The sequence below is a fragment of the Apium graveolens genome, chromosome 7, assembly GCF_009905375.1.
Source record: "Apium graveolens cultivar Ventura chromosome 7, ASM990537v1, whole genome shotgun sequence".
NCBI lineage: Eukaryota > Viridiplantae > Streptophyta > Magnoliopsida > Apiales > Apiaceae > Apium > Apium graveolens.
Window position 1 is genome coordinate 42,448,621 of NC_133653.1, and position 27,877 is coordinate 42,476,497.

Sequence of the window (27,877 nt, forward strand, 5' to 3'; positions counted from 1 at the left end):
TTATAGCTTTCCATAAGCTGTTGAATTAACTGGTTTACCGGAGAAATTCAACGGTGGCATCGGCTTTTCTCGCTGGCAAAAAAGGATGAAATTGTGGTTGACTATAAAGGGTTTGTGGCCAATTGTGGAATATGAGAAACCGGTTGTAGATCAAGAGAAGGCTGAAACGGTTAAGGCTTTTGCGAAGTGGGCTGAGAAGGATGGGGTGGCTTAGGCGCCCATTTTGGCTGCTCTAACAAACACATTGTTTGATGGCTATTCTTCTGATTCCTACTCCGCAAAACTCTTATGGGAGAAGCTGGACCAAACACATAATACTGACTCACAAGGTCCGGAAAAGTATTCTGTTGCAAGGTTCCTTGAGTTCAAGCTGATGGAAAATAAGTCCATAACTGAGCAAGTGCATGAGTTCGAGATGATAGTGCATGCTTTGAAGGAGTCTGGAATGGACCTCCCTGAGAAGTTCAAGGTTATGAGCATGATTGAAAAGCTCCCGAAGTGTTGGGAAAAGTTCTCTCTCTCTCCATGAAAAGATAAAAATGAGAGATCACCTGGACCAACCTTATGCTGGACATCTCGGTCCAAGAACAATACTAGTCCGAATAGGGACATGTGATGCCAACTGAGCACGGTACCTCGAAGGTAAACGTAGCAACTGTAGGACAGAAAAGGAAGGTTGTTGCTAAGAAAGTTAATAGTAATAAACCTAAGAGTGACAAGGACAAGGCCAAGAAACCCAAGGCAAACAAACCATGTTGGTCTTGTGGGCAGATTGGGCACTGAAGTAGGGACTGCCCTACAAAGAAAGTGAAGAAAACCGAGGTGGTAGCTCTAGCGAATGCTGTGCTTGGAACTGCAAGTGGGCCCGTAGTGAACATGGTTGTTGGTAAGGCTATGGCTTCTGAAACTGACGTTGACCTGTATGTATCCTACAACCCTGTACTATTTTCTACCTATCTATCAAATGAATGGTTGATAGATAGTAGAGCTAATGTGAATATTTATGCTGATATTAGTTTATGTATATCTTATCAATAGAGTCATAGCTTGAATGTGAAGATGGAGAATGCTAGTGCTGCTCAAGTACATGGAGTTGGAAACGTGGATCTGTAGTTCCCTTCTGGACGTATTCTATCTCTGACTAGAGTGCATCATGTTCCTGACATGCGTAGAAATATAATAAGTGGAAGCTGTTTAGTTTATAGTGGTTTTGAAATTTCTTTCAACTGTAATAAAGTAGTTCTTATTCATACCGGTATATTTTTTGGCAAGGGTTACTTGTCAAATGGTTTATTTGTTATTAATGTTGAACCCGTTTTGGGGACTTTGAATAATAATATTATTCCTTCTGTTAATTGTATTAAATCCTCGAATATATGGCATGCTAGACTAGGTCACTTAAACTTTGGTGCTCTTAAGAATATGATGAACTTAGAGTTGATTCCAAAACATACCATAGAAAAAAGAATTCTAAATATCAAGTATGTGTGTCTGCTAAACAAATAAGGAAACCTTTTCAAAACATTTTTAGGGATTCAGATTTGTTAGATTTAGTACACACTGATATTTGTGAATTTGGTGGTGTGTTGACCAAGGACCAATTTAGATATTTCATTACTTTTATAAATGATAGTAGTAGATATTGTTATATTTATTTACTTAGACATAAGGATGAAGCACTTAGTAAATTCATTATATATAAAACTGAAGTAGAAAAACAAACTAGTAAGTTACTTAAACGATTGAGATCTGATAGAGGTGGTGAGTATACGAGTAACGTTTTTAATGAATTTTGTGGAAACAATGGTATAGTTCATGAAGTTACTTCATCATACACACCTGAGTCTAATGGGGTTGCTGAGTGAAAGAACAGAACATTCAAAGATATGATTAATAATATACTGATTAACTCTGGGTTGCCTAATTACATGTGGGAGAGGCTCTAAATACGGAGTGCCATATTTTGAATAGAGTCCCTCTGAAACACATGAATAAGACACCCTTGGAGTTATGGAAAGGTAGGATGACTAGTCTTAAGTATCTTCGTGTGTGGGGGTGCCTTGCTAAGGTACTTGTTCCTAAACACAAGAGAAAGAAACTAGGTCCAAAAACTGTTGACTGTATCTTTCTGGGCTATCTTGAAACCACTACAGCTATGAGATTTTTGGTATTAAAATCTGACATAGATGGTATAGTGACAAACACGATAGTTGAATTTTGAGATGCTACATTTTTTGAGGATGTCTACCCTATGAAGACTGGAATACCTGAAACGACTTCTGAGGAAGATCCTACTCACACATTGAGTTCTATTCCTGATCATGTAGAAAAGATGACAAATGTGGCGGCTGAACCTAGTAGTAGCTCTATTCTTAAGGAAGTAGAGTAACCAAGGAGAAGTAAGCGTGTAAAGGTAGTTAAGGACTTTGGAGGTGATTTTATCACTTACAATGTCGAGGACGGACCTTTAACTTTCCGACAAGCTATGGATTTTTCGGAGTCTAGGCATTGGAAGGGCGCTGTGAAGAGTGAAATTGACTTTATTGTTTCTAATGGAACATGGGAGTTGGTTGATCTCCCTCCTGGGTGTTCTACTATTGGGTGCAAATGGGTCTTTAAGAGGAAGTTGAACCCTGACGGCTCAATAGATAAGTACAAAGCTAGACTGGTAGCTAAAGGTTTTAAACAGAAAGAAGGAATTGATTACTTTGACAAATACTCTCCGGTTACAAGGATGGTAAAAATCCGAATGCTTATAGCATTGGCTTCCGTCCATGGTCTTGTCATCCATCAGATGGATGTAAAGACAGCTTTTCTTCATGGTGAACTTGAAGAAGAGATTTATATGGACCAGTCTGAGGGATTTGTTGCATCTGGAAATGAAAGGAAAGTATATAAGTTGATCAAGTCCATCTATGGCTTGAAACAAGCTCTCAGAGATTGGCATAAAAAGTTTGATAAAACTGTATTGCCAATCAGTTATAAGATTAATGAAAGTGACAATTGTGTCTACACTAAAGTTAAAGGTAGTGAGTATGTTATCCTGTGCATATATGTGGATGCCATCTTATTATTTGGAACCAATATTGAGATTATTAACGAGACAAAAGAATTCTTGAAAAGGAATTTTGAAATGAAGGATATGGGTGAGGCTAGTGTGATTCTTGGAATCAAGCTGATTCAGTCAGCTGAGGGAATAACCTTGACACAATCTTATTATATAGAGAAATCTAAACTTGAGAAATATGGTTATTCACAGTGTAAAATCTCTAGTACACCTTATGATTCTAAAGTTACCCTTGTCAAGAATACTTCAGGAATGCCTGTGTCTCAGTTAAGGTATTCTCAGATTATTGGGAGTTTGCAGTATCTAGCTAACTGTACTAGACCAGATATTTCATATTATGTATCTAAGTTGGCTAGATATACAAGTTGTCCAAACAGAACTCATTGGGATGCTCTTGATAGAGTACTTAGATATCTAAAAGGCACAATGTACCTTGGTCTACACTATAGGAGATTTCCCGGTGTGCTTAAAGTGTACAGTGATGCAAGTTGGATAGCTAAGAAGTTTGGTTCCAATGGAGTGACTGGATATGTGTTCACCTTGGCAGGTGGAGCAATATCCTGGAAGTCAAGCAGACAGACTATAGTGACTCGGTCTACATTTGAGGCTGAGTTGTGTGCACTTGATACCACAGGGACGGAGGCTGAATGGTTATACGGACTTATATTTGTGATACCTGTAGTAAGCAGACTGCTTCCTGCTATTGCTATTCACTGTGATAGTCGAACAACTATTGACAAGATTAGTAGTAAAAAGCATAATGCTAAAACTAAGAGACACATCTAAGTTAGACTTAAGTCTATAAGGGGTTTAGTGTCTGATAGGATTATAGCTATAGAGTTCATAGGAACTCTGGATAATAGAGCCGATCCTTTGATTAAGGGACTGGAACCTATAGTGGTCCTCAAGTAGAGGTTGGGGATGGGACTGTCAACCCATCATAATTCATCAACAGTGGGAACCCAATACATATGAGAGGAGATCCCTCGAAGTGTATTCAATGTGGTAATAACAAGCTGTAAGGATGAATTAGTAGTACCTTTGCTACATAGATGATACTGTTGTATCTGAGTCTATCCCCTCTAAACCTAGAAGGTACTGACACTGCTAGAAAAGTAAGAGTGTTAAAACCCTGAATGGGATCAAGTAATTTAACGAGATAGAGGCAGTATATCTCTGGAGATGTCCAGCTAAGTGAATGTAATTGTGTGGTCGCAATTAGAGGAAAGGGTTATTCCATGAAGCATTCGACGAACAGGATCGAGACAAGACCATTAATGTCTCAAAGCCGTAGATTGGCACCAAAGTCGTTGACTTGTCGTTGTCTATGGAACATGGTTATACTAAACGGATTAAGATTAAAGGTTAAATATTCCATCTGAATTCGGTAGCCATTGAAGTAGAGGACTTAGGAGGGTTCAAACCCGGAAGGGTACCTACTCTGAAAAATAAGTCATGATGAAACACCTGATCGCAACTCTGTATGGATTTGTGGGGGATTGTTAGAAAATTGGATTTTAGATCATAATTTTATTATGTTCTTGATGATAATCCTAAAATATAATGATTGGAAGTTGATATGTGAACTTAAACTTTTATATATGGATCTAAGTATTTTCTTAGTGAAATTCATAGAGAAAGAGAGTTGAAACTAGTAGCTTGTAAAAGCTTGAAATGGAGAATGTGTCATTTGTCCCACATTGAAAATAAATAAAGTGAGAATTTTATTTATATGTGATTTAATTTTTTTTTTAATTAGAAATAAATTTATCAGTCGGGCTGGGTTATTGTTTCTGTTGGGCTTGGTTACTTTGAGTAGGCTGAGTCAAATTCAATGAATCTGGACATGTAACTGATAATAAATATTCATAATTGAAAATATTAAAACTGATTTAATGTGTGGATTAAATACAAAAGCTGTTACATTTTATTTAAATTCAAAACCAGCAGTTTTGATTTATGTATTAAATGAGCAGTTTTGATTTCTAATATTAAAGTCTATTACCTAAGTTGTTGATGAAAATACCACACTTGCATTCTCTTCTTCTCCTCTCTGCTCTCTTTTCTCTCCCAAAACACAAGTTCTGAGCTGCTGATTTTTCCGGCGACTGAGGTGTTAGTCGAAGTTGGATTTGTTGTTGCTGTGAACATCAAGTCCGAAGCTGTTTTATTCTGGAGGAGGCATTTCAAGCATCCCAACGCATCAGGTGGGGGAAATTATCTCTTTAAGAGCAGTCAGGGCTTTGAGCAAGGCCTGACGACTCAACTGGTTTTATTTTGGTTTCTTATTGCATTGTATCTGTTGGCTACCACTGCTTTTCTTTTTGTTTATCACTGTGTTAAAGCTATGGTTACTGGTACGCTTTCGTTTCTCTCTGTGTTCTTTCAGTTACTGATATGCATGATGTTTACCTACCTGTTTTGTTTCGTTAATTGTTATCTTGACCTTGGCTTGCTAGATATATTATATAACTCCTCTGTGTTGCTGTGATAGTGAATATTTCCAACAAAAAATAGATGGGATACTGATCTAATTCATGAATTTTCTCAATTCCTCTCTAGCATACAGTGAATGATTTTTGGGATTGGCGGAAAGAAAAAATGGGCCAATATTCAGTTAAAAATGCATATGTTGCTATCTGTGAGAGAATGAATGTTAATCAGTCGAGCAATAATTCTGGATTTTGGAGAAAGATTTGGAATCTGAAAATCCCATTGAAGGTGAAGCATTTCTTATGACGAGCTTTGACAGATTGCTTGCCTTCTAAAGATCAGTTACACTTTAAACGAGTTCATGTTTGCCATTTGTGCCCAATATGTAATTCGTATCCAGAAACAATTATACATATTCGGGTACACTATCCGTTTGCAGTCATATGTTGTAACGAAATAGGCTGCAAGACCAATATACAAAAAATATCGAGCTTTCAGACTTGAATGACAGAGATGTTGCAGACATACATGAGTGAGCAAATTCTGAAAATAAGTATGGTGTGCTGGTCTCTTTGAAAAAATAGAAATAACATAGTTTGGTCTCAGAAAGGAGCAGGGCATGCAGAGGTGATAGCAGCAACTACCAAGTCCTTGATTACTAGCAAGATGCGATGATAGGTCTTTTGACTCCTCACCTGGGTTTATGACTCATTAAGATGGTAATGTGCATTGGTAACGACCACAGGAAGGAACGATTAAGGTAAACACGGATGCTGCATTATTTGAAGACCCCAAATATTATAGCTATGCAATGATAGATTGTGACTATGAAAGACGGTTAGTAGAAGATGCCTCGAGCTGCAAACAAGGACGTATTAATCCAGAACTTGCAGAGGTGATTGGAATCAGGGAGACATTTAGTTGGGTAAAGTTTAAAGGACGGTAACAGGTAATTTTAGAGACTGATTGTCTCGTGGTAACACAGGCAATCCGCAGCTCATCAATCAATCTTTCATATCTTCGTAGAGTGATAGATGAGTGCAAAGATTTACGCTCTAAATTAGGTGACCGGAAGGTGATCTTAGATTTTGTGAAACGCTCGACGAATAAGGTGGCTCACTTATTGGATAGATAATCGTATTTGAAAGGGGAATTATGCCCACTCTGATCTTCTTTTATTGCTTGATAATTTGAAGTTTTAATGAAATTCTTTTCTTTTGGCAAAAAAAATAATAATTTGAAATAATTTTTGGATCGATTTGAAGAAGCCAACTTTTTTACATCACAAAATATTAGTATTGTTTTGTTGTTAGACTAAATACAAAAGATTAGAATAAAATTACGCAATATATTTGGATTCTGAATAATTGTGAAGAAATAAGTATTCTTAAACATTCATACGAAATCGGTTGACAGATAAAATTTATTGTATTTGAGGGGCCTGTTTAGCAAACAATATAGCTTTCAAACTATTTCCTAGAACACGGTCAAAGATACTGTGAGTTGTGTTTAAATGGCTGGCTAGATTTTGTTGTTCCTCTCTACTCTTGTTACACTGGTGTGAGTTACACTCTATCTATGTACTTTTAAGTTTCAAGGGAGATGCATTAGGGAAAGAATGGCACCCAAACCGAAAGGTTTACAAGTTCAAGGGTGAAAAAAATGAGGGACCAAAAATTTAGCAAAACAGTAATAATCATATTATATCATCCATTAATAAGATTAGAGTTCAGAGCCAGCTTTAATATAATTTTTACATTTTTGTTAGAATCTTGGTGACCCTTAACAAGCATTTTGTTATTTTGTTGAATGGTTTTAGTTATTCTTAGCTGCAATGCAACCCAAGGGCCAAGCATGATCAGCTCAGATGCAAGCCTGGAATGTCTTTTTCTTTAATAATGAAAATTTAATACTTGGGAGTTACATTTTAGCTTCCTAACCTCAAGCCCATAACATTAAACTATTTTTTCTTAGTTTTAAAATTATAATGATTGCACATTTCCTGATTGTTAGTTCCTCATTAAGTTCATCCCATTTCATTACTCATCACATCTTCAATAAACTTACTAGTAAACACACTCTTAAATTTCAATGACATACAGAAATTCCAAGTACAGCAACCTTTACCAATTTAACATCAAAAAATACTATAATGCATGCTATATCTGCACTTTAAGAGAATGCAAAAATACCCCTGAAATTTTTTCCAAGATTTACAAGATTCTCTTTAACAGCCAACTAAAGGATAACTGTATTTAGAAATTAATCCATCCGAAAAATTATGTTTTTAGAAATTAAATGTTTATCTCAGAGCAAACTCTTTCCAGAATCCTAATAAGTTGTATAAAAAAAAACTCGGATCTAGACCCTGAATTAGAGGTAAAATAATCTTCTGATATGCTAGTTTCAATAGTTCTGGAATAAAATTTGACCCCTTGAAGATCAATACTTGCATTATAATGTAGTCAAGGATAAGAGTCCCCCTCAGAAGACATAATCAGTCCTTAACACAAAAGAACAATCACATTGGACAAAGCCTGTAAAACAAACTATAAATTAGCCTGATTCATGCTTCCAATAATGTAACATTGTTTTCACCGCTACATAACATATACAGACAAAACAGACAAGCCCAACCCCTCTTCAATGAATTAGTTGAAGATCAAAGCAGGCCTTATAGATCATTGTCATGTACAAGCCAAATGGCAACCAACTAACACTTTTTCTTGCCTAATGATACAACAATGCCTATACAAAACCGTGGTACTTACAAACTTAACCATTATGTACTCTGCCTCTGTATAATTTATATCTCTGTTTCCTTGTCCATGAACAATCTCCTGGACAATAATCCTTGCTTGTTGCCATTTAATCGAGACCGAGAAATTCTTGATTGCTTCGGGGCATTTGGAGCTTCAAGTTCATAAACATCATCTGAATTCTCAAACTTAACGGGATTCTTAAAAATCAATTTCTTTGTAGGAGTATTATACGCGAAATGCCATTGTTTTGCAATCACAGTCTGTCCAGTACCAAAACAAATTCAAAATCAATGGCCAATCATCAACTAAATAAATCCAAATTACAGTAATAAAAATGAAAACTTTGGATGGCAATCACATACCGCTGCTCTAATCGATTTCGATACGTAAAATAGCCTCTTCAAATCATCATGTTCCACACCGCATAATATCTTAATCTGTATAAAAAAAGACCATCAACACACCTTAATAACCACCTAATCAAACCAAACATGTGCAGTGAATCCCGCTCGTAGAGCAGAGAGACCGTTTCCGTGAAGACCGTAACCATGACTATACAATAATAGTACACTAAAACTCCCCATGACATACAACATAGCTCAAACACAACTACAAAACAATCACAGGACATATAAATCTTTAAAACATATATAATGAATTCACAACTTACCAGTATATCCTGAGGCAAGGCTTCAATCAAAGATTTCTCAGACCCCATAAGTGAATCTTCAACACAACACTTTTTGTTGGGAGTTGCAGCAAAACAAGAATCCACCTCCTCCAAATTATTAGACAAAAACACTCTCTTTCTACCAAAAGACCATGACCTTGAAAGACTAATATATCCAAAACCCAAGTCTTGATCTTTACCCAATTCCATCAAACTTAAACTATAGAATGATGCTACTATATCTCAAATAAACTCCAAAATCTTACCCTAAAAACAACAAAAACAATCACAATGATCACAATCAGTCAAATGTAAAAAACCAATAATAAAATAACATGTACATACATACATGTAAAACAAGCAACAAGACAGTAAACTAAATACCTTGTAGTTGAAGTTGGTCAATAAAAATACTGATTGATGAAAATGAAATGAGGCTTTGATGGAGAAAACAAGAACAGTTTGTGTTCAACTAAATCAAGACTTTGCTTTTGTGTCACTGTGTAAATGACCGCATATATAGTGTAAACATGTGTGTAGTGTGTACAAATAAACATTTTAAAAATATTTAAAATGTAACAAATACAAAGATGATTTTTAGTAAATTTAAAAATACCCGAAATTATCGGTGATAATAAATCGTAAATACGAGTAAAGAATATTGGAATGTCCGGAGTAAGGGTAGCCGTTGAAAAGTACACGTGGCGGGAGGGTATTGGAGGGAAGGAAAGAACGTGGGAAAGTACGAAGTTGACCTGGGTGTACACATATGTGTCTGGTCAAAGCGGCTGCCTCGTCCTCGATATTTCAGCTTATCCACTCATGTTTACGCGTCGGTAAATCTATGATTGCATTTTGTGTTCTGTAAGTAAAAATAAACCCGCACGTGACTGACACATGATGTTAATTAAGATTTAAACTAAAATATTGTCAAAAAAGGTTGCTAAAAACATGATCAGATTTTGTCTACTTTAAAATTAATCCTTTTTCAAATTTTTGTACACATAAAAATATACTATTCCTAAAATTATTGGCATAACTGTCTTGTGCAAAAAAGAAGGTTCTTCATAATAATTTACTAATATTTATGTATAATAATAATGGGTAGAAAAGAAGATTCTATGAACGTAAAAGGTGGGAATAGTGGAGTTGAGAGTTGTAAAAGTGGAGTAGGTCGGACGTGGGTAGTTAGCTAGGTCGAAATCGAAACCGTTCGTTTCTATTCGTTTTATATTTTCAGTTACTTTTCTTCTTATTATATTCAAACTACTAATTTATTTAACGAATTATTAGATGCTCAATGATTATTGCGGAATATACTATCGGCTGATTGCTAAAATAAATATTGCAAATTTATTGCTTTAGATTTTTATTAACATTATTGGATTTTCAAATATTCTCGCTCTCCCCCACCGACGCTCAAGTAAGTCTATTAACTATTTTGTTTAATTTTAAAAATTGAATTTACTCTTTCTTCGTTTTCTATTTAACATTTTTCTATTTTACTTGATTATATATCTTATAATGAACATTAATGCGAGAATTAAACTAAAAAACCAGGACAAGACAACTAAAAATCTAGCATGTATGGGTCCAGCAATATTTGAACTCATTCGGACATTAAAAATTTATTTTTAAATACGGACTTCGTTCAGTAGAATTGAACAAAAGTCAAAAATCGGATCATATCGGATTCAAAATCGAAATTTTTCATAATTACGGACCGAGGACCGGACCGGCTGTATCCGGTCTTGGGACCGTACCGGACCCGAAAGCCCGGAATGAACAGGGACCAGATCGGTTTGGACCAGTTTAATTAATATTTATTTATAAAAAATTTATGTATATAATTTTATATTAATTTTTCTTTCAAATTTATATATATTATAAAATTTTGTACTTGGTACTATAATAAAAATTTAAAAGTACATATCTTATTATTTTTAAGTATATGAATATCAATATTTTATCATATGAAATATGAATTGTTTAGTAATATAAAATGTAGTATCGAATTATTTTATTATTTTAATTCATTAAATAATTTGGATCAATAAAATTTTCCATTGAGAAGTTTGCTTTAGCCCTGGTGATGGCTTCAAGAAAGTTACGTCCTTACTTTCAGGCTCATCAAATAGAGGTACTAACAAATCAGCCCCTGAGAAATATCATTTATAGTCCCAAGGCTAGTGGGAGGTTGATCAAGTAGGCAGTAGAACTGGGAGAATTCGACATCAAGTATAAGCCACGAACGGCAATAAAAGCCCAGGCATTAGCTGACTTCGTGGTGGAATGTACCATACCCAACCAAGAAGTCGGGGGGCAGGAAGACACCATACCTCAAGACAAGGAAGTTGATATGGGGGACAAAGAAAAGGATGAGAAGGAGAAAGAATAGTGGGTTCTCTATTTTGATGGAGTATCAAAAATAAATTCAAGTGGAGCAGGTTTGGTTTTACAGAGCCCTGATGGGTTCTTAATTGAGTATGCCATGAAGTTAGACTTCACAACCACAAACAATGAGGCTGAATATGAAACTCTGATAGCTGGTCTCGGCTTAGCAGGGACACTTAGAGTCAAGAACTTAAAAGTCTGTGGAGACTCGAAGCTGGTCATATCTCAGGTAAAGGGAGAGTTTGAGGCAAGGGATGATACGATGGCTAAGTATGTCCGCCTAGTAAGGGCTGTGATGACCCAATTCGATGAATGCCACATTGAACACATTCCGAGGGAGGAAAATGCTAAGGCAGATGCTTTATCAAAGTTTGCTTCATCTGAGATAGAGGAAAGTTCAGGAAGTGTATACTTCCGCGTCCTGAAGACACGAAGCATTGATGTTAAGCTTGTAGCTCCTATAGGTCTGGGGACTTCATGGATTGATCCCATTAAGACTCATATTCAAACCGGATGGTTGCCAAACGATACTACTGAAGCACGGAAGTTGGTTGTTCGAGCACTAAGATATTCTTTAATAGATGGGATTTTGTATAAAAGATCTTTTGTGGTTCCTTACTTAATGTGTCTCAGACCCGATGAGGCACGTTTGGCTCTTGAAGAAGTACATGAAGGCATATGTGGGCAACACTTGGGGGCAGAGCATTAGCTCATAAGATAACCCGTTTAGGCTTCTATTGGTCAGAAATGATAACTGATGCCAAAGAATATGTAAAGAAGTGTGACCGCTGTCAGAAGCATGAACCTGTTGTTAGACAGCCCCCTGAGATGTTGACCTCCATCAACTCACCTATCCCCTTTGTTATGTGGGAATGGATATACTTGGGCCTTTCCCCATTGCCACGGCACAAAGGAAGTTTTTGATTATAGCCATCGATTATTTTACCAAGTGGATTGAAGGCAAGCCCTTGGCCAAAATCACAACTATGTAGGTTGCACAATTCCTGTGGGAAAATATTATGTGCCGGTATGGAATTCCCCGCATCCTAGTCACTAACAATGGAACACAATTCAACAACGAGGAATTCAAGAAGTATTGTGAAGAGAACGAAATTAAGTTACGGTTCACCTCTGTAGCTCATCCGCAAGCCAATGGGCAAGCGGAAGTGGCAAATCGAATAATCCTGGATGGACTAAAGAAGAGGATCGAGAAGTCGATGAATAACTGGGTAGATAAAATACTCCCAATACTATGGGCCTATAGGACTACCTGTAGAGTCACGACTGGAGCAACTCCCTTCATGTTAGCATATGGGGCAGAAGCAGTTGTTCCCGTAGAAATATCACATTCCTCTCCCAGGATTCAAGTTTTCAATGCTGAGGAGAATGAGGAAGGGCAAAGATTAGCCCTGGATCTAATTGATGAAGTGCGAGATGAGGCACTTGCGAAGATAGTGGAGTATCAGAAAAAGGCTTCGTTCTACTACAACCTAAGGGTTAAAGAAAGGTTCTTCAAATAACGTGACTTAGTCTTGAGGAAGGTGGAAGCTTCTGGTGTAGGGCAGAAAGGGAAGCTTGCCCCAAATTGGGAAGGGCCATACAAGGTCAAGAGTGTACAGGGTAGAGGAACCTACAAGTTGGAGACTATGGATGGTTTTGAAGTTCCGAGAACTTGGCATGCACAAAACCTGAAGGTTTACTATGTGTGAAGCCATTGAACATGATTCTCACTTGTCAAGGTGATAAGTAGGTTGAAAAGCACCTTGAAGCTTTGCTTGCTTAGGATTTACATGTTTTAGCTTTATTTTGAGGATTATTAAGACTTGTGTAAGGGATGAATCCCAAGAGTTGCCATAAACTGGTTTTAAAATTGTTTAGTTCATCTTATCATAGAACTATTTGATTCATACTATATATGGTTGAGTTTGCTTATCTATTTTAGTACAAGTACGAGAAAAATGAGGGACAACTTTTTAAAAGACTAGCAAACTAATAGTACAAGTACTTGAAAGGGATAATAGAAAAGCAAACAAATAACTTAAAATAACATGATAAACGCCGAAGGGTAATAAGTTCCCAATACGAATAAGTCAATACATAAAAAGCCACGATGGGCCAAATAAGAAAAATAAACTACTTAAGATCCTTGAAAAAGTCATCATCATCGTTTCCCCCATCGGCAGCAGTAGAGGGGGGAACGGGCTTATCTCCCATAGGATCAGCATCTCGAGGAGAAACAGCTGTGGCCTCAGCGGAAGTGGTGAGAGTAGGAGAGAGAGGAATATCCTCAAGAAGAGGCTATTGCCCAGGAATAGCAGGGACTGGATAGGCTGCGAGAGTCACCTCCGGGATCTTCTTCCCAATCTCCTCCACTATCTGCTCCCAGCATCTAGAAAAGGACTCTGAGAAGTTAGCATCGTACTCAGCATTCAGGACATCCTGAAAGTCATGAGATGCCTTATACTCAGCTATCACCTCAGCCCGGGCCCTCTAAGCATCCAGCTTCAGCTTACGAACTTTCTCTTTTTCATCCGCCAGCTCCTTCTCTACCTTACGGAAATGAGTGAAGTTGGCCTCCGAAGCCTTGAGGTACCTGTCCCTATCTCTCTCAGCAATGGTCAGGCTAGTCCTCACATCCTTTAGATTGTAAAGGGCAGCCTGGAGATAGGTATTCATCTGCACGAGCATATCCAAATACAGTAAGTAAGTATGAAAGAATTGAAAAGCAGTCAAAAAGGAGACGAGGAAGAGGCTTACAGAAGCCATGGCTTGAGCACCCAGACGCTCAATCTATAAGTCATCAGAATACTCTACTATCTCGGCCCTGTCACGAGGCGTAATCACACTCTCAGACCAAACAGTGGCAGCCTCGGAACTCCCTACCACAGTGTCCCTCCTCTGAAGGCCCCAAGTGACGGTGAAAGGAGAGGTATCCTCATCAAGGCTAAGGAGCCTCTGGGATATAAAGGTAGGGACGACCTCCTTAACCGTGACTGAAGGGCCGTCACCAATCCTAACCCGCTTGTCGCGGTGGGTCTCAACAGCAGAGCCCTTGCCCCTTGGCAGCACGGGCCTCCCGCTTCTTGAAAATCGTGTCCAGAGCTGCCCTAGCTGCAAAAAGATATAGGCACGTAAGAAGAAAGACAAAAATAAGGAATTAAAAAGTGGAATAAAAGGGGAAAGAAATACCCTCGGGACCTAGGTCACTTAAACCTAAATTTTACAAATTACCCTCTGAAAGGATGAGAGCGCAATGATGTAAGTTATCAGCTGTGATGGCCTTGATGGCCGCATCCTCATCTATCCCCAATTTTTGGTCTCTTAAAGACCCGTCTATACTTTTTGAGAAGTTGGGCCTAAAAAAATGGTCCCAACCCTCCTCGAAATCCAGAAACACATAAAACCACTCGCTCTTCTAAGTTGGATACAAGTCAGGGTTGGTGCCAGAAACAAAGCAGGAGCGGGCCAAGGATCTATGAACTATTTTGACCCATCTTTGGTCCTCAGAAGAATTTACAAACTTAAATAAATAGCGAAAGACACAAATGTTGGGCTCAAAATCGTGTTTACGTGATTGGGCCATATAACAGTGAATGAAACGCCAAGAATTGGGTGTGAGTTGGGTCGGGCAGACTCGGGCTTCAGCCAAAAGGCGAAAAATAAAAGGATGAGGAGGAAGGCGAAAACCAGCATAAAAGGTTTCCTTATAGACCCGAATGGCCCCAGGCTTTGGGTAACAGGCTCTATCATTTGGGCCTGGAGTCACGGCCCTATATGGGTGAGAAATACCAAAGAGGCGAGCTATGGTGCCTACTTGTTCTGAATCAAATCTAGAGGGATAATTATATGCATCTAAGTGTAACATATTAGGGAAGGCTTGTCCGAACTCCGTTAAAAGATCCCTAAGAGAAATAACTGAGGAATGGACGAGAGATTTTTTACCTCGGCTGGCCCTAGATGGACGGGGAACAGCTTGGGGAACCTGGGAGTGGGATGAATCGGAATCCGCCATGGATGAAGACTGAAACCCAGAAAGCTAATGAAAATAATCGAAGAAGATGAAGATTCAAACGGAATCTTCAAAATAAGCCCAGAAAGCGGTGATGTAGAATGTCGGAATTCGCTTTGCGGTGGCTATTCTTGAGAGAATATTTGCAAAGTAGAAAAATCTAGAGGTGAAGAAATTTTGTGGAAGTAAAGTGTGAGAAATGAGCTCACACTTCACTCCTTATATAGATGAGCGTGTGGAAGCTCAAACGTGTCTGGGCCAAAAGAAATGGGCCTAGTCAAGCGAAAGCCCATAAAGTTTGAATTTTAAAAAGATGTAGAACATTCTAAACCGAAAAACCAAAATTCACTGAGTAAATCAAGGCTTGAAAGCCCAACCACGCATAGAGGATATGATTCCTGGGCGTGGTACCAAACATGTCTCCTGGGCGTGGGTCTACAACGCCTAGGAATTATGGACGTATTGGCCTCCAACAAAGCCCAGGATGCATATTTCCTAGACGTTGTTAGAAGGTTGTCTCCTAGGCATGGATCAACGACGCCCAGGAAGTATTGGCCTCCAACAACGCCCAGGAGGCATATTTCCTAGACGTTGTTAGAAGGTTGTCTCCTAGGCGTGGATCAACGACGCCCAGGAAGTATTGGCCTCCAACAACGCCCAGGATGCATATTTCCTAGACGTCGTTAGAAGGTTGTCTCCTAGGCGTGGATCAACGACGCCCGGGAAATATTGGCCTCCAACAACGCCCAGGAGGCATATTTTCTAGACGTTGTTAGAAGGTTGTCTCCTAGGCGTGGATCAACGACGCCCAGGAAGTATTGGCCTCCAACAACGCCCAGGATGCATATTTCCTAGACGTCGTTAGAAGGTTGTCTTCAAGGCGTGGATCAACGACGCCCAGGAAGTATTGGCCTCCAACAACGCCCAGGATGTATATTTCCTAGACGTCGTTAGAAGGTTGTCTCCTAGGCGTGGATCAACGACGCCCAAGAAGTATTGGCCTCTAACAACGCCCAAGATGCATATTTCCTACGCGTCATTAGAAGGTTGTCTCCTAGGCGTGGATCAACAACGCCCAGGAAGTATTGATCTCCAACAGCGCCCATGAGGTATATTTCCTATACGTTGTTGGAAGATTCTCTCCTAGGCGCGGATCAACAACGCCTATAATGTCTTGTGCAGTAAAATCCTATTTTTCTGATTATTTAATTAATTAGAAAATGGGCTAAAATCAGGAAAATTGCTAATAATTCTCAATAAATAGGGAAAATAAGCATAAAATCCCAGAAAATTAGGGAAAATTAGAAAATAATTTTCAAAAATTATTTATGGTAAAATATTGAGGAAAAAATTCCAGAAATTAAGGGAAAATTCCTGTAAATTAGGGAAAATCCCAGAAATTAAGGGAAAATTCCTGTAAATTAGGGAAAAATCCCCGAAATTAAGGGAAAATTCCTGTGAATTAAGAGAAAATTCTTGAAAAATAACAGAAAAATTCCTAAAAAGAAGGAATACGTAAGGAAAACAATAGAGGGGTTCTAAAATGACCCTCAAGCCGTGTGCAAGGAAAATCGTTGTAAATGTGTAGGTCGCTCCACACTTTACGCAAAAACGATACCCTATAAGGGAACAAATGAACTTAACTTCTGTAAAACCTTTTACGGTTTCCCAGAAGTTGGGGGGCAAATGATATGGGCCTAAAATTAGCCTAGAAATATAATTAATGTTGAATTAATTAAACCTGGTATGGTCCAGTAACGAAGCCCAGTTAACGAGGCCCGAAACTCTGATTATTTATTAATTTCGTAATTAATAAATAAGGGAGATTAACAGCTCATTAAATGAGTCCAATCAGTGATATAAATCTATAAAAGATAGTCCCAAGGGCACCTACACCAACTAGGAATCTGATTCCTTTATTTTAGAACTTTTAAGTCTATTTAAAGTCTGAGAACTTGATCAACAAGTCTCCTATCCCTAGTCCAATTCAAGGACTCTCTACATTTATATAAAGGGATCTACCCCTCAATCAGAACTACGTTTTTTGGCTTGATTCTCTAATTCACAGAGATACGTAGGCATCTCGTAAAGGTAGAGTTAAGTTACGAAACATGAGAGCAGCCATTAAAGGCCTTGAGCTCCCGAACCTTAGTAATAAATACAACAATTAATATACTCTAGTTTTTTATTCATAACAATGTGGGTGAATGTTTAATACTTATATATATGATCTTATAAGATATATAATAAAGGTAAAAGAATTACATATATGAATTTAGGTATATTTAGGTTTTCATCAGATTTTTTCAGGTGTTGGACCCGACCGAATCAAAAACCGAATATTTTCAATTATAAGAACCGGAAATCAGACTGAGTATGTTCAGTCTGGTTCGGGTCTTGGACTGATAAATGTGGTCCGAACTACCGATCCGGTCCGGAATTATGTGCAAACCCTATAATTCAATTCTCATCAAGGGGGTAACAAATGAGTCCGGAGACCTCTTATCGCTCTTTATTTGATTTACTGTTAATCTCTTAAAATTAATATTTTTTCAATACATGTTTATTAGACATATTTTAACGAGGAAATGATAATCCTACATTTTTAAATATATTCTGCACGCCTAGTACGTTTCCTTTTAAATATTTATGCATTATATTATGTGATGACCCCCATTGGATTCCCTGTACACGTCCATAAGTATCACTGTCAAGTTCTTCTCATGTAAATGAAAAAATAATATATCCTAAATTTGTTCTCTATATTAAACTGCTAGTCATCTTTCTGGGCCAGCAATTGTCGTAATCCATGACAGTGTCACTTTGTCCTCGGATAGGGAATTCACTAGAAGCTTTCTAAATTAAAAGAGAAAAAGAGGAATGACACTACTTATTCGAAAATGATATCAAAATGACTGATGATATGGTTTTATTCGCGAGAGTTATGTATATATATATATATATATATATATATATATATATACAACAAGAATTTAGAGTTAAGTTTCTATATAGTTTACTAATTTATTGAATTTTTTGAAATCCATATATGTTTTACAAGTTAAATATAATTTAAAATATTATAAAATATATTATTTTTTTAATTATATTCTACAAATATCATTATAGTATTGAAACTCTTGCAGAATTGCATACATTTTACAAGTCGTAAGAGAACATTGCAAAATATATTATTATACAAATTATATTTAGTTTACACAACATAAATGTTCATTTATGTTGCAAAAAATACATGTTTAGTTGTAAAACATATATATTATACTTGTAAATATACGGGATTTGCATAATTTTTTAAAATAATAATATTTGTTAGACATGTTTTACAACATAACATGTTTTATAAAATATTTTATTTATAGAATATAGATAAATTTCAAGAACTTCAATAAAATAAAAAGTGGACTTCATAAACTTTACTCAAAGAGTTCATATGATTAATAAATCAATAACAAACAATATATAGATAACTAATCATATTAGAATGCTTTCTGGGCTCAACCTTTTCCTCTAAAAATAGGGATGGTCGCCTAAATATTATTTTGAGGTAAAAATAGTTTAAAATATCATTTCTAAAAATAATAATCTAAAATCATGGACGTGACGCGATTTAATGTAACAATTATTGTTTTTAATTTTTTTTCTGGACACTAAAGCGTCCAATTTTTTATAATTTTTACTTGGTTCAAAACACTACTTGAAAATACTACTTTATTTAGCATTTTGCGCATTTTATTTATTTATAAAAATATTTTTAAAATTCAAATAAAAATTGTTCAATTCTAAAATAATAAATTGTTTAATATAGAATTTATTCTTAAAATATTTAATTTGATTTTAAATATTTTTTAAATTCAAAAAGAAATTCATTAACCCTAAAATATTAAAAATTATTAGATGAGGTTACATTTTAAATTTTCAAATTATTTAATATAGAGTTTACACTTTTGGTTTCTAGGGTTTAGTCCCTCGATTAAATTAGGATTAAAGCTCTAGGCCCTAAACCCTAAATCAGTGAATTTTTTTATCCAAATTTTAATATTTATAAAATTCAAAAGGAAATAGTTGAACCCTATGTAATTAAATTTTGTTAAATTATGATATATTCTAAAATTTTAAAAATATTAAATAAAAAAATGTCAAAAATGTAATATTAAATGGTGTTTCGGCCCAAAACAATACACCATAAGAAACACAAAATAACATAAAAAAACAAAAATGACCATAAAAGAAAAAAGAAAAACGCTAAATCGTGTAGCATTTTAATTAATTTTCAAAACGGTATACAATGTACCGTCTTAAGTTTGTTTGGGTCTTAATTTTCAGAAGTGACATTTTCGAACAATTCACCCATTTGGTCCATTTCTCTAAAAAGAGTGCATAGCTAAAAGTAGGGGTGAGCAAAACCGAACCGAAATCGAAAAATTGAACCAAACCGTATAATTTCGATTCAGTTTGGTTTGAGTTTTTTCAAAAATTTTGGTTAATTCGGTTTTTCTGTTTTAACTGAAATAATATTGGTTCGGTTCGGTTAATCTAAAAATTAATTCGGTTTAACATAAATAACCGAAATCTAAATATAAATATTTTTGAATTATAATTTTATATATATATAATATAATATAGTAAATATAAACAAAAACTGTATGTATCTTCAATTAGAATATACGTATCTTCAATTTTTACATATATAATATAATATTATATGTATCCTTTTAACATTTCTGTAAAAATACCCGATTATTGGGTGTTTCCCAGTGAATTATTTTTTATTTCCATTTTAAATTATTTTGACAAAATTTTCAAAAATTTCGATTTTCAAAAACCAAACCGAATTAACCGAAATAATTCGGTTCGGTTTTCGGTACGGTTTGTGTATAAGTTTAGTTCGGTTAGGAAAAAACTACCACTTCGGTTTTCGGATAATTCGGTTCGGCCTCGAATGCTCAGCCCTAGCAAAAAGCCCATTTGAAAAAGAATAAATTAGTTGAAATACAATATTTTCAAAAAGTTCAGATCAAAATAAATATTGTATTCAATAGAAACATTATACGAGTCATGAGATTGATATTGTTGATTTGTTGTATATGCTCTCCACTTTATTTGAATGGGTAGAAATGGATGCTTGCAGATCTCAAATAAATTGATGTATGTAGTAGCACATCCACTTTCCTCTACAATGAAGAAACAAGTGTATTTCGAAACGTTTTTTGGAATTTATATCAATTTAACATTATCTAAAAATGATTGTTCTCTCCGTTAGCAGGACTGCTCAGATATGTGCCATCCTTGTTCTTTGAATACAAAGGAAGCTCAAGAGCAGCTTCCGCAATTTTCCTGTCTTCATGAATTTTCTCTATCAGGCTTTCCAGAGATGAAAAATTGGCCTGTATACCGTTTTAAGTGATTGTCAGAAGATGTAAGAGAGTTATAATGACTGTTTAAATAGATCTTTGAGATGTTTTTTTGGTACCTCGGGCCGTATGTAACCAACAATGGCTAGATCCAGTTCCTCACCGTAGAAATCCTCATCAAAGTCATGTAGCAACCATGGCTCCTGAAACCACAAATACGTTTATAAAGCTGAAATAACATACTTCTTTAATTATATAAAGTATACCCATCATCCATAGACTCACGATGGTCTTTTCAGTGTTGTTAAAATAAGGATTCCAACCAATACTCATGACCATCTTGTAAACCCCTCGTGTTGATAATTTAGCCCAGCCAAAATATACACCTGATGGGTGTTCTGAAAGTTCGGTTGAGTAATTTTTCGCGGAGATATTAGCTGAAATAAGTAATTTCACAATCAATTAGAACTTGACTTTTTAGCCAACAAAAGTGGGGGGAAATTTAAAACATAAGAAATGCTGAAGAAAGAAATATCAACTGAAACAAAGAGAAAATACAGAACAATTGACAAGATTTCTCTTCATAAAATAAACTAAATCATCCTGACAGGTCTGACTCTCATATGATTTCATTTGCATAGACGAATCTCATAGATTTCTTTCACATGTTAATTTGACAAACGTTTGCTTCCTGGGATTATGTGAGAACTTATCAAAGACTATTACAATGGAATCTGGATGTCTTTTACCATGATAGTTTACTCTACAGAATATGGAAATAAAAGTGTATAGAAATGAATGTGACAGAGGGAGTACAAAATATGGAAATATTGAATGAGATAAAATTATGCTGTACTTAAAAACACCAGTTTACCAGCTCAGATGAAAATATTGAATTTCGAACATGTAATGGGTATCTTAAGCGCCAATTTTATTTCAAAGAAATGTAATCATTAAACTGTATCAGAATCTTACATATCATTGGGCATAATTATCATATACTGAAGTTACTTCACTAAAAAAAGTGGAAAGTTCTAATATGTATTATCCATGATTCCGGGAAAAAATTTAAGCATACAGTCAATATAGTATTTAAATCAAACAAAATTGATAATTACAGTAATTGACTAGAATCTATTACTCTTTATAAGTATTTAAAAGCCAAAAGTCCTTTCCAATGCTACGTCACTATTGTACCATATCTTAATTTACCCCTCCATACATTTAAAGGTCTTAAGTTCGACTATTTTCTACTACAAATAATAATAAAATATTTATTTATTTATTTGCTAATACTTAAAAAAATATGCACAGGTCGTTACCAATTCCTATGAGCATATAAATATTTGTTCTGTAGAACAGGGCAGAACAATATAATAAAAATATGTACAATACGTGCTAAATGCTAATCAGTGTTATGCACTTCTCCAGGATTACTGAACGATTGTTTCCACTGTTTTCGCGTTAAAATGAATTTGCAGTGGAGCACGATCCTATGTTAAATTTACTTATACAGAATATAAGTTTTTACTTATGATTAAAATCTTTCATTTACTTATTAAACTATATAAATCTTAATTATTTTTAACTAGATATTTTTATATAATCACAATACTTAAACTCTTAAAATCTTTATTTTTAATTCACTCCGTTGGATCCGTTAAAATTTTGGCTAGTGCTGAATGTCATAATTTGACATGGAAATTTTCATCAGTTCGATTGTAACCCGATCCAGCTTGTACCCCTTATACAAATACAAATATATAAATATATATCTATCTATCTAATACTAGCATAATCACTATAGTCATAGATACAATTATAGATAAATCAATCAGAGATGGAATTAACACGTAGATCTTGATTGATTAAGGTATACATATTTATAAATATATATAGAAGTATATTCATATATGTGTAGGTACCAAAAGATGTGATTTTTTTTTCATATCAGTTGGCTAACTTGGGGAAATTGAAAATAGAGATGTGTTTGATTTTGAAGATATTTTTAACTGTACTGCCAATTTGGACCAAGTCGACGTCATGCCTTGACAAGTAATTTTCTAGTTTTTAAATGTTTTTGTGATTTTCTAGTCTAGGGTTTATAAGAGAAATAACAGTGAGACAAGTAAGAATACAGAGAAATAGAGGCTAGAATAGCAGAGATTAGCACAGAAACAAGCACAGATTGATAGATTTCTAGAGAGAGAAGTAACCTAGAGAGAGAAACAGTTAGACAAAGAGAGAAAATAACAGAATTCTAGAGAGAGAAAGAGATTGGTGGAAAACTGATTTCCATTTTCTGAATATTTTAAAAAGCATACTTGCATAACAGTACACATCTCCTATTTATACTACTACACCTGCTAGAATAGTAAAGTAAAAGTCTATGTTACCCTTATTAACGACTACTATCCTACTCCTCACAACTATACTAACTTCCTGGTCCTGTCCTGACAGTTGACTAGGTAAGAGCATCTCCAATAGAGGTGCCAAAATATACGAGGCAGGACACTCTTGGGTGCCTCCCAAGTGGAGTTACAAGGGTGGGTGCCTAAAGAGTGTCAAGAGAAGTTGTCAACTTTTGGCACTCCCTCTAAATGGAAAAAAACCCGAATTTTTACTAAATATCACCTATACCTATTATATCACCTCTAGTTTTTCCATTATTTGTTTGGAGACCATTTAGGCACCTTATACAAGGTGCCAACTACTGAACTTTGAAGGTGCCAAATATAACATGGATGGAGGAGAAAATAGGAAACTATTATGTATGATGCGTGTTGGACATGTTTGAGGGTTCTAAATAGGTGAGTCTGAATGCCGAGTTTGTTGGAGTTGTGAACTCTAACAATGAGTATGATCAAGTCCATTATGTTTAGTTGGTGTTTACGGGATTCATGTTGTCGTTGATGCTTCAAATTCTGCAAGTAATTTTTCAAGCAATGTAGAAGATCATAAAACGAAATGATGATTTAATGAAAGTATTAAGGATGTCTATATATAGAAGATCAAAAGTGACAGATCAAAACTAACAATAATAAGATCTGTCACTTTTGATCTAAGTTACCCGGACTCTTCAATTTTGCCCTCATACCCGTGTCCATCGGACATGACATGGGTGTGGGTATGGGATTTGAGTCGGATCCTCATATGGAAACCGGACACTCTAACCTTAAGAAATCTAGTTCAAAATGATTTACAAGGCCTCACAACAACTTAATCCTTTAATTCTTGGGAGGGATGTCTATAGATTACTATTTTCATGTTATCCTTTTGATTTATATTATAAATATGACATAAACAATTATGTAGATGCTTACTTTATGTGATAGAAGACAATAATTTACAAATGTAATGTATAAAAAGTAGGTATAATTTCGCTAATGTGAAGGTTATATGCCGAATCCCCGCACCCGTGTCTAATTTTAGACCCATATCCACGAATCCTAATTTTTTTAAGAACGTGAGCCTAACACTTGAATCTGCACCCATATCCGACACCCGTACCTGAGTCCAGGTAACTTAGCTTTTGATTTGAGTGACGAGAACTTATGATTATACTATAAAATAAATAAGGGCGGCCAGGAAGTCTTTTCATATACAAAGCAGGTACCTGTAGGTATTCCAAGAACCTTTGAGCCACGCCCAAATCCTTTGATTACAGGACCACCAATATACCAAGGTTCTATCGGTAATGTACTCTCTAGCCCTAGAATAAAGAACAAAGACTTTATTCATAATATTTATCATTGTTTTTATTAAATCAGTACATGTTGGAAAAGTTATAGATGTTTACAATCTTGAAAGGGAGGCAATCCCCACTTTTCAGGCCTCAAATCAAGAAGCGAATTGATCACCTCATCTGCTGAAGTGTAAAGATGGGATTGTTTGGGAAGAGATGGTACAGCAACCACTTCCATTCCAGCAGCCTTCCCAGCCATAACACCGGTTCTGAAATAACATAAAGCATTGCCCTCAGTTTTCAACATCAAGTTTCTTAACATAAGTTCAAGATTTCAATAATTCTACCAGGTGCATGGGTCAAAGGTACAATGACTTTGATTAGATTGTTAAACAAAACTACAAAAGTTACAATTAAAGAAACAAATGAAGCAAAAATTCTACCTAAAACCAAGGCATTAGGCATGTTTTATTGCCAGACACAGACTAGCACTTTTAAAACATACATGCAAAGGTGTATAGACAGACTTATCTGTGACTTGTTAATTGTCGGTAAATGGAAACATAAAACTTCGTCAAGCAAAATTTGATACAGATTCTCTAACATTATGTCCAGATATAGGCACTTTGACATGGAAGCACCGAGAGTATATATTCAGAAGATATATCCGTTTCTAAAATTATTCAGATGCTGCTTAAATTAAGAGTTCAGCTTCATAAATAAAAAAACAGTGACAGGAAAACAAACTCACGGTGAATCTTCAATGACAAGACACTTCGATGGGTCGATATTAAGCTTTTTAGCTGCTTCAAGGTATCTGACAAAAGCAAATTATAATTAGTTATTTAACCCAGGTCATAGATAAGATACTATAAGATACTATCAATTACGACTTCATGTTTGGCTTGTTCAATCTTACATTTCAGGAGACGGCTTTCCTGCTTTTACTTCATCACCACCAATAACGACAGAAAATGATTCTCTCCAGCCTGTAAGACAATTATCAGAAACAACAGTGAAAATTTAGAACCTCTCTCACGAGCTTGCTGGTATGCCATTAATCAGCCGTTTTTGCTTCACATATAAGTGACAGCATGATTAAGCTATAATAAAATTACAGCTGTCCCTTATTTGATTTACCTGGTTGATAAGAGAGTTTAGTTTCAATGTTTGCTCTAGGAGAGTTTGAAGCCAAGGCCATTGGTATACCTTCACCCCTAAAATGTTTAATTAACCGATTGGCGCCTGGAAGAGCTTTGATCTTGCACCATCTGCCATGTTAGTTGTAATTAACAATATCAGAATAATTAAATTATGATACCTCTAACATCCGCATTATTCCTGCGGTCTAGTGAATTTTCATTCACTATCTAACTGGACTTGTTATAATTTACGCAGAAAGGAATTATGAGTTAGAAAGTGCATAAGAATTACTGGTTGGAGAACATTGGGGTGATCTCTGTCATTAATTCATCTGCAGTTATTGAAAGCCCATAATCGTCAATAATAACAGCTGCAGCTTCTGATGGCGTCTTTCCAACTATTCCTTGAGCTTCTCTTCCATCCCATTGCTTCCCATACTTCACCAAGTAAACTTTCAACACGTCATTGACAATGCCATCTGTCAAAAATTCCATGATTATAGTAACATGAAAGAACACAAAGATTGCTGTAGAATGAATCAGCAAAAAGATTAACGTTGGTGAAAGCAGATAACTCCACAGGTTTAACAGGATGACTTGTTATCAAGAAATAATGACATAAGCACGCATGGTTGGCATATGTGTTTAGAGTGACCAACCAAACATCAGAAAATTGGATATGAGGTATTTCTGTAGTTGAAACATCACAAAGTCCTCTTCAAAATAATTTTTTTTGTCCCCTATGCCTATTGTTCAATTGCTAATTTTTTTGGTTTTGCACTCAAAAAGCATTCTCTTCGGTCTAGTTTATCTGCTACATAGGTTAGACAGATGTATACATACATAAAAGCATTCAGCATAAATTTCATATTCATAAATAGGGTGGAGTAAGACTTTCCTTTCCAGAGGGTATGTTTGGTTTTGGTTTGGTTTTGGTTTGGTTTAGCTTACTGAGGGCACTCCAGAAAACTGTTTCCCGAAATTAGTCTATAAGTCCTGATATCATGTGAAACAATACAGTAATACACTATACAGCTATGAGGAAATTGTTGTTCTACTAAACCAAAAAGCATGTCTATAAAAATGAGATTAAGTTAACTAAAGCAGTAAAGCATAAATAATCAATTAAAGTTTGACAACATCATATTAAGCATGCATGCGCATGTGCGCACATACGCACACATATATACAAAGAGCAAATGGTCAGACTAAATTGAACACTGAACAAGAATTAAATGTTCTCTACTTGAACACAAAACACAAACAATACACAACATTAGAATATCAAACAATTTGATATTATTCATTAAAGCCAGACCCTTCAAGCAAAATACAAAACAATCCAATAACAAATTCCTGATTAGACAAGTCGCGAAGTCTCTACCTGTGTTAAGAAGTGTACCATCCAAATCAAGAATGACACACGAAACTAACTTCTTCAAAGAATTCACCATCGACATTTCGCACAACACAAATCCCTTAGAGTGCCAACAATCCCACCTTCAAAAACTCACCTGAAAACACACATAAGAGCTAATTAATCCCAATTTTGATATCACTACCAGTCTACCACACAAATTCTCATACAACTCAATTCTTTAATTATCACCAAACACATTCATTAAACTTACCTAAAATCACAGAATTAAAAACATAAACTAAATTCTTGAATAACCCATTAGTTAAAAACAGCAAATTTACAAGCTAATTATATAAAGAACAGATTTTTAATTAAAAAAAGATCAAGAAAATCAAGAATTAACATACCCTTTGTTGGTGTGAGCTCAAATTTGCGAATTGATTACTGTAAGGCGGAGATTTTGAATATATATATATAGAGAGAGAAACAATTACAGGTTCAAAATCGAAATAGGCATTAAAAGTTACTCTCCGACCAAGTATCTGTTTCGGAGGAATTTTGCAATCAGGATACATGTACATTTCGATGACGGACTTGCTTTTCCACTTTCGATAAGAACACGTGAACACTTTTCAAAATTATTTTTTTTTCCTAAAAAATAAAATTTCAAAATAATTTTCTTTATAGATTTATAGCCTAAACTAAAACCCGCTGTTTAAATAATTGTTATTGTATTGTTTTTTAATATTTTTTAAATTATATTTGTTAGGGAGAAGCTAGATCGAGGTTTTGGCAATGCAGCATGGTGGACTAAATTTCCAGCGAATAATCTGAAAATTATTCATATATTGGTATCAGATCATGAGCCGATTTTATTGGAGCTGTTGCATACGGAGATGACAAAGAAGGAGTTTCGATTCCGATTTTAAAATATTGGGTTGAAAGAGCCCGAGTTTATCAAAGAAGTCTCTGAAATATGGAAA

At 35.5% G+C, this 27,877-nt stretch overlaps 2 protein-coding genes across 2 annotated transcripts; both read right to left on the reverse strand.

Annotated features, from left to right (window-relative positions):
- Positions 1 to 7,999: 7,999 nt before the first annotated feature.
- Positions 8,000 to 9,474, reverse strand: LOC141670621 (F-box protein At1g61340-like). Its single transcript, XM_074476555.1, has 4 exons — positions 9,317 to 9,474; positions 8,933 to 9,199; positions 8,625 to 8,699; positions 8,000 to 8,522 (listed from the first exon to the last, which is right to left on the reverse strand). Exons 2-4 carry the CDS (start codon positions 9,140 to 9,142, stop codon positions 8,307 to 8,309), a joined length of 501 nt encoding a protein of 166 aa, XP_074332656.1. The 5' UTR covers positions 9,143 to 9,199; positions 9,317 to 9,474; the 3' UTR covers positions 8,000 to 8,306.
- Positions 9,475 to 20,368: 10,894 nt separating this feature from the next.
- On the reverse strand, positions 20,369 to 27,488 carry LOC141675038 (bifunctional riboflavin kinase/FMN phosphatase-like). The gene is made up of 11 exons (XM_074481745.1): positions 27,302 to 27,488; positions 26,919 to 27,048; positions 25,827 to 26,013; positions 25,533 to 25,663; positions 25,312 to 25,381; positions 25,144 to 25,209; positions 24,507 to 24,661; positions 24,324 to 24,419; positions 20,993 to 21,144; positions 20,827 to 20,910; positions 20,369 to 20,740 (listed from the first exon to the last, which is right to left on the reverse strand). The coding sequence occupies exons 2-11, from the start codon at positions 26,992 to 26,994 to the stop codon at positions 20,591 to 20,593; spliced, it is 1,167 nt and encodes a 388-aa protein (XP_074337846.1). The 5' UTR covers positions 26,995 to 27,048; positions 27,302 to 27,488; the 3' UTR covers positions 20,369 to 20,590.
- Between the last annotated feature and the right edge of the window lie 389 nt (positions 27,489 to 27,877).

What these genes read in the sequence shown, in the direction of transcription:
- LOC141670621 (XM_074476555.1), bottom strand. Translation starts at nt 9,142, where the DNA reads ATGGAATTGGGTAAAGATCAAGACTTGGGTTTTGGATATATTAGTCTT. An exon ending in CCTTGCCTCAGGATATACTG is followed by an intron (nt 8,700 to 8,932) that starts GTAAGTTGTGAA and finishes TTTTTTATACAG; the next exon opens with ATTAAGATATTATGCGGTGT. An exon ending in CGAAATCGATTAGAGCAGCG is followed by an intron (nt 8,523 to 8,624) that starts GTATGTGATTGC and finishes GGTACTGGACAG; the next exon opens with ACTGTGATTGCAAAACAATG.
- LOC141675038 (XM_074481745.1), bottom strand. Translation starts at nt 26,994, where the DNA reads ATGTCGATGGTGAATTCTTTGAAGAAGTTAGTTTCGTGTGTCATTCTT. An exon ending in TGGTACACTTCTTAACACAG is followed by an intron (nt 26,014 to 26,918) that starts GTAGAGACTTCG and finishes AATTTTTGACAG; the next exon opens with ATGGCATTGTCAATGACGTG. An exon ending in ACAACACTGAAAAGACCATC is followed by an intron (nt 20,911 to 20,992) that starts GTGAGTCTATGG and finishes TTGTGGTTTCAG; the next exon opens with GAGCCATGGTTGCTACATGA.